At 37.9% G+C, this 12,606-nt stretch overlaps 1 protein-coding gene across 1 annotated transcript in view; it reads right to left on the bottom strand.

Moving 5' to 3' along the window:
* Positions 1-12,606, bottom strand: part of HDAC9 (histone deacetylase 9) — a gene marked incomplete at its 3' end in the record, with an annotated part of 637,805 nt that overhangs the window by 153,356 nt on the left and 471,843 nt on the right. The window contains exons 18-21 of the mRNA XM_079785596.1: positions 9,607-9,662; positions 9,275-9,362; positions 3,058-3,177; positions 2,648-2,745 (exon numbers count right to left, since the gene is read on the bottom strand). Coding sequence (XP_079641722.1) covers positions 2,648-2,745; positions 3,058-3,177; positions 9,275-9,362; positions 9,607-9,662 — 362 coding nt within the window. The remainder of the gene's footprint in view (positions 1-2,647; positions 2,746-3,057; positions 3,178-9,274; positions 9,363-9,606; positions 9,663-12,606) is intronic.

The following is a 12,606-nucleotide window of genomic DNA, read 5'->3' on the forward strand; positions in this document are numbered from 1 at the left end:
CTTTTTTCAATAATATTATTATATATTTTTTCTCCCAAAATACAAATCTAGAATATGACTAGAATTGTCCTTTGTATCTCAAATATATTTGTTTTTAATGTGTTCTCTTGAAAATAGAAAATTTTAATAATTTTTCCTGCACTGGCTTTTGAATGAGAAATGACTCAAATTAGAAATTGAAGTATGCATGGTAGATAGAACAGCATAAACCCACCAAAACTTTGCTTATTAAATCACTGCCCTATTGTTTCCTTCAGTTTTAAATGCATCAACAGGATTTTCTCCTTGGGAATTTATAAGTGGTAAATTTCACAAAAAATACGGCTTCTAAAATTTATTATGTAGTTGTTTGCTTTTACTTTCTACTAAATAAAATATCCAAAAATGATACATTACCAATAGGTTAAAATCTAAAATCTTGCAAGTGAGACACATATTGATGCAATCTGATTTCTCCTTAAAACAGAGACCTTTCCAAGGACTATTATTTTTAATTCCAGAGAATAAATGTTTATTTTAAAACCCATACCCAAAAGAATGCTTTTAATTAGTTGTATTTCTTGCTTAAATTAATTTTAACAGTTCTTTGCTTAGAAAAAAAGCGGAAGGCAATGTGTATATATAAATCTACATTTCAATTACTGCCTACATTTCGTAGATAAAATGAAAAAAACACACACACAATTATCAGTTGATGTTTTAATGTGAGAGGGAAATCATACCTATTAGGAGAAGGAACATCCTATACTCTACCATGAAATGAAAATGCCTAGTCCAATGCTCCAAAAGTGAGCTAGCTGCTCAGAACCAAGAATGCTAGGAGGTACAATAGCTAGGATTCTACAGTCCAATGAAGTTTGGAATATGTCTGTTCAACAAAGTTAAATAAGTAGCAAAGGACTTCTCAGAGCATTTAAGATGCTAATTAATGTCCATTCTAAATCATGTTGTATGTTATAATAGCAGAATTTTCCAGAACTACTTAATAATGAAATCTTTTTGTTTGCCTCTTTTTTTTTTTTTTTTGCAGGGAGAGCATGACCGGGCCATTGGCCAATATACCTATATAACTACAATGAGGTCTTTTTTAATTTATATTTTTAATTAATAATAATAAAATACCTATGAATAAATTTAACCAAGTAGGTAAAAGGCCTATACTTGGAAAACTATAAGATAACGAAGATACAAATAAATGGAAGGATATACCGTGTTCATGTATAGGAAGAATTAACATCATTAATATGTCCATACCACCCAAAGCAATCTATAGACGCAATAAAATCTCTATCAAAATACCAATGAGATTTTCCAAAGAACTAAAAAAAACCCAAAAAATTCTAAAATTTTTATGGAACCACAAAAGAATCCTGAATAGCCACAGCAATCTTGAGAAAGAATAGTTAGAGGTATCATGTTACCTGATATCAAACTATATTATAAAGCTATAGTAATCAAAACAGCATGGTATTGGCATAAGAAACATACACATAGATCAATGGAACAGAATACAGAACCCAGAAATAAACCCTTGTCTATATGGTCATTTAATCTATAAACTAGAGGCTGGGTGCACGAAATTCGTGAATTGGGGGGGGGTGTCCCTCAGCCCAGCCTGTGCCCTCTCTAATCTGGGACCCCTCGAGGGATGTCCGACTGCCCATTTAGGCCCGATCCTGGTGGACATCCCAGTCAGACATCCCTCTCACAATCCAGGACTACTGGCTCCCAACCACTCGCCTGCATGCCTGCCTGATTGCCCCTAACCGCTTCTGCCTGCCAGCCTGATCACCCCCTAACCACTCCCCTGCCAGCCTGATCGACGCCTAACTGCTCCCCTGCCGGCCTGATTGCCCCTAACTGCCCTCCCTTGCCAGCCTGGTTGCCCCTAACTGCCTGCCCCCACTGGCCTGGTCGCCCCAAACTGTCCTCCCCTGCAGGCCTGGTCTCCCCCAACTGCCCTCCCCTGCTGGCCTGATCGCCCACAACTGCCTTCCCCTGCTGGCCATCTTGGGCGGCCATCTTATGTCCACATGGGGGTGGCCATCTTTGACAACATGGGGGTGGCCATCTTGTGTGTTGGAGTGATGGTCAATTTGTATATTTCCTCTTTATTATATAGGATAAGGAGGCAAGATTTTACTATGTGGTAAGGACAGTTTCTTCAATAAATGGTGTGGGGAAACTGAACAGACACATGTAGAAAACATAAGCTGTTAACTCTTTGACATTGCTTTTCATAATGTTTTTGACACACACACGCACACACACACACACACACACACACACACGCACACCATGGCAAGGAAAACATAAGAAAAAAATAAACAAGTGGGACTACATCAAATTAAAGAGGTTTTTGCACAGCTAAGGAAACCATCAACAAAACAAAGACAATCTACTGAATGGGAGAAGATATTCATCAAAGATACATCTAGATGTTGATGTACCCTTTTTCTTACATGTATTCCTTACTGCTTTGTAGCAATATTCAGGTCCCCAAACGATATAATATTTGAAGCTTTGATGGAAGGCTCCTTTAGCTACTTTACCTTAGTTAAAAATTTACACTTCTGTTTTCTGTTTGGTATTGTTTCCATTGACATTTGTTTTCTAATTTGCCACTTTCATAGAAAGAAGTACCAACCTGAATGCTTCAAGGTACTCAATATCTCCCATGGGGGGATCAAGGCCACCTGTCCAGGCTATATTTATGTTGTATCCTTCTCCAAGGCCTGCTCCAACCTGGGAAGAGAAAAATCACACCACGGTGGGGAGATGAGGGCACAAGGAAGAAAGCAAGAAGAGGGGAAAACAAACACATGTGAGCTCTTGAAATAAACATCAAACAAAATGTCAAATCAGCCCACCCTTGCTTGACAACCAGTGCTCTGGGTTATGCACTTGTTCTGCACTGGTTCTTGCTCCCGTGGGACAAGCCAGTAATCTCGTGTAATTTAAAACACCAGCAAAGGACAAGAAAATTATGGGTAATCATGCAATGCAATTACCTGAAAGATACAAATAAAAGTGGGGCTCTAAAGAAATAAACCGAACCTCATTTGGGGCTCCACTGCCAGGGAAAAAGTTCCCTTCATCATAGCGATGGAGTGAAATGTACAGGATGCTGGGGTCAGCATAAAAGGCCTGCTGTGTACCATTTCCATGGTGAACATCCTACAGGGAAAAGAAAACAGATGACAAATACCGTCATGTCTAACTCTGCGTGGAGACAACTTTTCTGATTTTGAGTTCCCTGTCTTTCCACCCCACCCTCCTTCTCATTTTCTGTCCTTTCCCTATGTCCTCTTTCTCTCTCCCCTTCAGCTTGCTTCCACACCACCCCCTTTACTTCCTGAACTTTCAGGCAAATTACCCTTTAATGCACTCATTTTTTAAACTGGCTTCTAAAAATCAGGAAACCACAGCGAACATGCCCTGGAGACTCCAGATGAGCAGTCATTGAGAAAGCCCAGTCCTTTGGTACAATTAGATATTTATACACCGGCCCTTTGTACTCTTTGCTTCAGTGATGGAATCTCGCATCCTGTTTTATGGAGGAATTTTATGACTTATTAACTGCCAACAGTTCATAACCCCTCAGGCTTAATTAACTAGCCTCATTGGCCTCTGAAGAAAGACTAATGTTTAAACTACAAACTAGTATTTTGCAGAAGGATCTATGGCTTACAGAGCATTTTTGCAATTCTTGACAGAACACTAAACATACGTGTATGCATTGATTTGCCAAGTCCCACCATTAAGGTCAAAGGCTTTGCAACCAGCTGAGTAAATTGGCTTTCTTGAAGCGTTCAGTTCAGTTAGCAATCCCTCAGCAGTTAGAATCACTTCAAAAGAGATGCCAGATGCAAAAAGGACTTCATACTTTATTTTGGTAAAATCGTGACGGCAAGTCAAAGACACAGGAGCATGAGCTCATTAGCTATTAAATCATTTGGTCTGAAGCAGAAAGATGGCATGGGGCTTTATGCAATCTTGTCCAATGTGCCTAATTTTAATATTATAGCATGGCTCTCCTCCCAGCCTCCTTCCTCCTCTTTTTTTCTTTCCCTACACCATTCCCTCTTCCAAAAACAAGGCAACAAAAAACCTTCGTCATTTTAGTAGATAAAAAATTCTCCGAACATTTGTAAATGATAACAATTCAAAACTTAACAGTTCTTTTTTTAATTTGTTTTATGATATAGATATATGATGGAATTGCCAAAGAAATGGGATAAATGAAACTAATAGCATTTTTAGCATGTCTTCACTACAATACCTCAATTAATATACACCCTAATACCTCCTGAACAAAAATAAAATAGATGACTCTTAAAAGTGAACAATCTATATATCTGTATTCAATATAAGATTACTGCTATATGTGTATGCAACATGTATAGTTTCAAGTTCTCTTATACAAAATTTTGGTCACTCATAACTATATACTTACATAGTACTTAATTTTATATCAGTAAGAATCATACTATTTTCAACAATGATTCCTACAATTTTGGGGTCAGGCACTACATTAAATACCTTGCACGACTTACTTAATCTTATGATGCATATGGTATTATTCCTATGGTATTTTAAATTAGTAAATAAAATAATTGCTAATTTCTAAAAAAAAAAAAAGTAAACTGAGACTCAGAGAGTTTCAGTAACTTACTAAGGCTATACAGAGAAAAAGTTGCAAGACTGGTCTTGAATCCACCTCTTACTCCAAAGGCCAAACTCATAACCATTATATTGTTAACTTACATTCATTATCTCTTTGATCCTCTTAGCAAACCTGTGAAGTAAGATTGGTGGTCATTACTGCTCCTTATTGACATTCATATAACTTGTCTCCACTTCAACCTCCAGCCCAGAACTCCCTCACTAGACACCACTAAGGCCTCCCTGTGGTGGTCCTGAAATTCAGCCTGCACTGAGCTTGCTCTCCACACTGTAAACATATACTAATCCTCTCTCCCTTTTATGTAGCGCATGAATCCAAATCAATTAGGGAATCACAAACCATTGGGGAAGATGTGCATCATTCCAGAAACTTGTTCTAGCTCAAGGCATACACATCAAGAAAACAAATAGCTTACTTAAAATATATCATTCCTAGATTTCTGAATGTTCAAAGGAAAGGAATGGGGGAGATAGCAAAACTATTTTCCTTTATGTGAACAAAAATGCAAGTTTCAGCCAAATGTCTTTTGAGATTGCTACTGGATACCAAGAGGATGAACAAAAAAAACTTGAAAAACAACAGGAATGTTTGCATTTCTACTACATGATAGAATTTTTACTTAGTATTGTAAGGAAAATGTTCCTCTGGGCCGAAATGCATCCATACTTTGAAAACTGAAAATATATTGCCTTGATTACTTTTGTTTCTTTAGTGATGTTTTAAAAGTTTATTTAAGAATGTCAAATAAAAGATGATCCTCTGTCTTAGATATAAAATCATTTGTTCTTGAAAAATGTGTTGGGCACTTATTATTGTATACATTTCTGAATAAGAAATATAGTCTTGCCCACAGCAGAAAAAAGTTTCAACAGACATTTTTTTTCTTGAAATACACAAATGCATTCTAAAAATATTTAGATAATTCTCAATTCCATATTCAAGACATTAAGAGTTAAAGGTAAGAATATGTCTTTTGTTTTGGTTAACAACATAATATAACCATGAAAATAGAACTATATATATATATATATATATACTTGTTTCAGCTTTCTTTGATGCAAAATATTCATATAAGGTAATAAATGCTAAGGTATGATCTGAGTATTTACTACACTAGACTAATATAAGAAAATCATTGGTGATTGTGAGAAAGTACTATACTAATGAAATTAATTGAATCATTAAAAGCCTAAAAATAAACCTTGTGTACTGTATAAGACTTTCTGGAAAATGCTGAAAATCATTTCAATGTTTGAATGCTCAAAAATATACTGCAAAAATTTATTCTATGTAAGAATTTAGGACCAATATGTCGTATTAAAATGTTAAAATAGCTTTGAATAAATCATATAGTCTATCAGCTAAAGTTATCACTTATAAGTATTTAGTATTAGCACTTGTGACAATTCTTTGGTCAAGGTTGGTATTTGATCAACATGGAAATGCCCCATTTTGACAACCGAAGTGACTTTTATAAAGAAAGCCCAGCCCTCGCCGGTTTGGCTCAGTGGGTAGAGTGTCAGCCTGTGGACTGAAGGACCCCAGGTTTGATTCTGATCAAGGGCACATGCCTGGGTTACTGGCTCAATCCCCAGTAATGGGTGTGCCTGAGGCAGCAGATCAATGGTTCTCTCTCATCATTGATGTTTCTCTCTCTCTCTCTCCCGCTCTCCTTTCCTCTCTGAAATCAATAAAAATACATTAAAGAAAAAGAAAGCCCCAAACACATTATTTTCAAAGTGAAGTTCACATTAAATAAAAGCTACCTGAGTCATGCAGGCAAATCATACTTCTAGAACAGGTTCAACCCTGAACACAGTGACCAGTGTCTTGTGAATTGAAAAGCAAGTATACCTGCTTCTTCTCCTCACCAATCTGAATGTTTCTGGAATGTTCCCCAGAGGGAGAACTGGAATGAATACGCTCCACCGATCAATTAGAATCATTCCTGCCTCAGATACTCAATGCCTCTGAACTTGGCCGTGACCCCCAAAGGAGGTGAATTAGACCTCTGACTCTCAATTTACCAGGCAGGTAAAAATGCAGAAACTAGCTGCTGGACAACAGAGTAGCTTTGTCTTCTGGTGGTCCAAGAATTTTTGGAGCCAGCTCATGCTGATTAGCTAAAATCAGTGACTTTGGATAGTCAGAAATGAAGTTCTTTTGCCATTGGAGAACCTTCCCTTCTTCTCTTTTGCTAACTGACAGGGCAGACCTGTCAGCCAGGGAGAACGGATGTCTCTGAGCCACGTGGCACTTTAAAACTTCCTTCTCAGCAGCTGGGAGGAACAGGGGAATTTCCTCAAAGTATCCCTGCAGCTGCAGGATTTGGACGCCGTGAAAGTCAGGCTGGTGGTGATCTCAGAGGCAACCCTTTGGACAGGACTTCATATATTTAGAGAATTTGAAACAAAAACTTCTCTACTACAGCCTGCTGGGACATCAGTATCCTTTATCATTGGATAATGGAGCTAATTCATAATCAAAGGCCAGTCATCTTACAGGATACTCCTTGGAGCTACCAAGCAACTTATTTATAAATCATATAGAATTATCTCCAGCAGTTTTTATTCTTATATTAATGTACAAAATAAAACTTTTACAGACAAATCCTCCAAGGTGCAAAATATCCATCTACCATAACCTAACAGTTTAGCTTTTAAGTCCATTGCAAAATGCATTACTTTAGAGCAGTGGTCGGCAAACTCATTAGTCAACAGAGCCAAATATCAACAGTACAACGACTGAAATTTCTTTTGAGGGCCAAATTTTTTAAACTTATTCTTCTAACGCCACTTCTTCAAAACAGACTCGCCCAGGCCGTGGTATTTTGCGGAAGAGCCACACTCAAGGGGCCAAAGAGCCGCATATGGCTCGCGAGCCGCAGTTTGCCGACCACGGCTTTATAGAGTATGGATGTCACAAATGTGTTTTCATAGGGACTCAACAGTTACTGATCATCTTCATAGAACCATAAATGGTAGCAGAAGAGATTCCTTAGGAAGTAATAGTAGGAGATTCTTAAGGATAGGATAAACAGTTTATCAATCTTCTTCCCCCATAATTTTGATAAATTTAGAAAACTTAGAAACATTCTCCCACAGTCCTTGGTCTTCATCTGCCATCCTTCCTTCAAGTTTTCTGCTCATCTTTCTAACAGAACTTAACAGTATTAGAAGCCTATTATTTTTTTAACTTGCTCTCTTTTACCGGTAAATATGCAAGCTAATAATTATTTCAAATGTCACTTTGTATATACATGGGAAAACGGCTACTGATGTCTTCCTTTTTAAGTTTTAAGACCTTGCTGCTGTGGTATGTCTAGGCCTTCAACACATTTCTTTAGCGGTGAACTATGACTTACATTGAAACTTAAGCATGGTTGGAAAATAACAAAGTTGGCTTTCAATATCTCAGCACCAAAGCGACTGCAGTAAGGCTCCGATACTGTACGTGGAAAAGGTTAATTCTTATTGAGCACTAGAAATGTTTATCAGCCTGCCGTTCCTTTTATCTCCGTTTTAACTTAACTGAGTATTTCTTCACATGGCTTTGTTTGTGCTCTCAACCCTTTGGTGTGCCTGCTTAACTGAATCGGAGGGCTGGACGGGGAGGCCACGACTTACCAATAAGATTTAATTATGAGTGCAGATATGAACAAGATTTAGACTATTAAGCCTTGCACTTCAAAAAAACTTTTAACATATTTTGCCTTTAAATCTTTTATCACCTGCAAAAATTAATTAAGTGCAGATGTAGCAGGTTCGCTTTGGATGCCAGGGTTCATTTCCTGTCTATGCTTTGTCAGACAACCTATTACACCTCCTCATGAACTGGAGGCAAACCGAAAACGGGGCTCATAAATCACCAGTCAGCTCTCCTTCGCCCTTTCCTGGGCTGGTCCTTTCGGATGGGGCAGATCTCCAGCTCATTATTCATGAATATACTATAGACAACATGCCAAGTGTCATCTGCATTTAAACAAACCATTTGTTAAACAAATTATAACTGTATTGTGTAAGAATGGATCATGTTAAAACGCAAGACTAATCTAATGCCTGTGACTTTTAATCACTCGGGGTCCCTGCCGGGAGTCATCCCAAACTGGCATCCATGATCCGAGCTCTTTTCAGAAAGAATGACATGCTGACTTGTTTTAATAATACCACTGTTGCACAACAAGCAACATGATTGCTAACCAAGGGAAGTGGCCAATTGGTTACCAAAGCAACAGCATTCTTTCCAGCACATCTGACTGCTTAAAGTCTATATTCTGTAGGGAAAAGTAAATTCAGGTTCTGTTGGGTTATTTTAACTGTGGAAGTATCAATTCATTTAAGGATCATAAAAGTTGCCCTGATCTGCGCCTTCTTCTCATTAAATTGCAGTTAACACCATGAAAGTGAAACGTGAATGTTTATGGTTTCAGAACTGCAATCCTGAATTTAATGAGTTTCCACATTCAAAGGAAACCCGCCCTTCAGTTGTTTGCAAGTGCTAAAAGCAAGACAACCTAACAGAGAAATACAAATGCACTCCCTTTTATCTCGAGTCATTGAAAATGCAGCTCTGGCCAGGAATACATACCAGATCTACAATCAATATCTTGCTTATATTTAGTTGGTCTCTCAAGTATTTGGCGGTAATTGCAACTGAATTAAAAAAGCAGAACCCCCTGCGGAATAGAGAAGAACAGAGAAATAAGAAAGCAAATCAGCCGGGAAAACCATTATAAATAATGTTCAGAGCATTTTTAAAAATGCTATATGATCTCTGAAGCCATAAATCTGCTTCTGGGAGTACCTCGCAAGGTTTTTCATTCCATCTGCTAACAATTAGAGGCTTCAGAGACATGCACGGGGCAGGTGACTGCCAGGAACCGTGGCGCTCGGAGATGGGCAACAGTCCCTGGTACTTACATGGCTGTGGATTCTTCAGCGTGATGGCCTGGGGGCCTCACAACAGCAAAGCCATTCTGTAAGAACAAGATAAGTTTGCAACCATCAGATACGGGCGGACTGCTTGGATCTCCACGTACGAGAGCACCAGGACACACACACAGACTGAAGTCGGTGGAGGCTTCGGAACTTGTTTTCTTGCCCCATTACCATTTCATAAAATGAACAGAGATAATATAAACGGTCACATTTTCTCCGATGGTCCCTCAAGAAGGAGGCTCCCACAGAGCCAAGGGTTTTGGAGGTTGTACCTAGCTGGCAAATGTGCACGTCAGCTATTAGACCAGCATAATACATTTTCAGAACAACTTCTCATTTTATGACACCAACATCCCACAGAGGGAGAAGAAAGTCACTCTTGGAGTAGGTTTGGGTCAAAGTTCGGAAAAACCAGGGAAGATCCAAAGTGAAAATTCTTTCGCTGGATTCCCTCAATGGTTCTTTCCACTCCAGTGTCAGCGAAATGATAGATTTACACTCACACACTCACACACACACACAAAAGAAACCCCAGAAAGGTGAAAAAGAGAACAATGGAGAGCCCATATTTCTTCCAGTCTATAAATTTGGCTTGGATGACTGCCAAGACTTGCAACTTTATTGGATTCTCTAAGTCAATTTCTAGCCCACGTTCTGGAATTTTATAAAGAATTCCAGGGCTGAGTAGCAATCAGATCTATCCCTGATCAAGGAATGCCTTAACCTCCAGACGAAGGCGTTGGAATGCATCACACGGGAAGCCGAGGTAACTCCAGCATGAAGGAAGGCAGGGGTCTATAAATCCTTGCAGAGCCGGCATGCTCAGGAAAGTTGGGTTGCTTGATGTAAAAAGAAAATCATTTATCAGGTGGTTCACACCACCTTTCACTTAACTATGATTCAAATAACTTGCTCAAAAGACAATGTTTCTTTAATATACAAACCTAAAACTTTGGAAATAATTTTACTAGAGCCCAGGGATATTTTTTCCAAATCTTGCTACAAACACAAAGATAATATCAGGAAAATTCATCTATTCCCTAGGACTTTAAGTATACATACATTCTTCTAGAATGTTTTGGTAATCAACACACATGAGTTAATTTGTTATATATTTTGATGAGCACATATATACTGTTGAACTCAGAAGCAAATTAGAAGTCAAATAACACAAAATCAATTATTAATCTACAAGTGGTGATGTATTCCCTATTCTTCTTATTAAGGTACTTCCTATCTCTCTGATATATATGATAAATATGAAAGAAATTAAAGGGCTTATGAGAATAGATAATTCAGTAAAGATTCAGATAAGTGCAATATATTTTATTGGAGGAAACAGGATGAAAATAACAACAAATATAATAAAGCCAATATAATTAGCATGTAACAATCTTATAATTAGACTAGAGGCCCAGTGCACAACATTCGTGCACTCAGGTGGGGGGGGGGGGTCCCTCAGCCCGGCCTGTGCCCTTTCGCAGTCTGGGAGCCCTCGGGGGATGTCTCTGTGGGGAGCAGGCCTAAGCAGGCCGTCAGACAGCTTTAGCGCTGCAGCAGAAGCGGGCATCACCGCTGCACTCGCCAGCCTTCGGCCAGGCTTCTGGCTCCCCTGTGGGAGCACACTGACCACCAGGGGCAGTTCCTGCATTGAGCATCTGCCCCCTGGCGGTCAGTGCACGTCATAGCGACCGGTCATTCTGCCGTTCGTTTGATTTGCATATTACCCTTTTATTATATAGGATTAACATTAAAAATTATATTGTACTATTCAATTTAAAGTACTACCCTTTATGGGTAAAGGGCATGTCTAGAAATACAAAGAAAAAAATGCAATGATTAATAACCATAAGAAAAAATATTCAACTTATATTAGTAATCAAATAAAAGCAGATGAGAAGCCCAATAGAAAGATATTTTTTTCCAACAAGGAAACTGGAATTTTAAAAAATATACTAAGCTGACAATGTAATTGCGCCTTATAGACTCATAAGTGCTGCTTACAGAAGGATAATTTATTATTGCCTTTCTGGAAAAATAACCCACCCCTAGGTATCTAGAGCCTTAAAATATTTATATAACCTTTGAATATATATGTAACGTAAGAATAAGTAATCTACCTAAAGGACTTTTGCCCTAAAGGTATTATTAACTGTAGACAAGTATTTATGTAAAAGATAATGTTTTATTTACAGTAGGAAAAATGGGAATTATCTAAGTTAACTAATAATAGAAGAATGTTTATGTGAATTATGCTACATCTATACCACAGAAAATTAGGCAGTCATTAAAATTTTGTTATTATAAATATTTAGTGAACAGAAATACTTATCAATTTTAGAAGTATTAGTGTTAAAAATAATATATACAGTATGATATATCTAAATGACAGTATTATGTGGGTTATTTTTAATTGCTAATTTCATGTCTTTTCCAAATGGTTTTACAACAAACATTATTTCACAGTAGAAAAAAAAAAGCATAAAACAAATAGAAAGTGGAGAGGTAGATTTTAATGGGTCTTAGAAAGTGTTGTGCTCAAAAAGGCTGAAAAATGATGTACAGGGTATTCTGGGCAGGAGGGAAAGCATGAACAATGGCTCAGAAGAAAGGATTTTGGAAAATATTATGTACAGGAAATCAATATAAATAGAGATCATGTTAAAGAACAAAATGGAAATGAAATCATATAGGTCATTAGTTGGTTTATTGAGAACAAACAAATAGAATTTGAATTCCATCTTCCTTTTTTTCTCTTACAGCCAAATTCCCTGAACAAAGAAAGGGTCTGCCTTTCACTTTATAGTCTTCCACAGTAACCGCCACCATTTTGCTAAACTGCTTCTGAACCCGCTTCATTTGGGGTTGGAAAGTGTCTTCTTTTTGCCAATAACAAACCTTTTCTCAGTCATTATGAGCCACCTAAACCCTGCATTGTGCTCTCAGAAATGATACACTCCCCTGCCTTTTCCATGTCTTTTC

The sequence above is a fragment of the Cnephaeus nilssonii genome, assembly GCF_951640355.1.
Source record: "Cnephaeus nilssonii genome assembly, chromosome: 12".
In the NCBI taxonomy this organism is placed as follows: Eukaryota; Metazoa; Chordata; class Mammalia; order Chiroptera; family Vespertilionidae; genus Cnephaeus; species Cnephaeus nilssonii.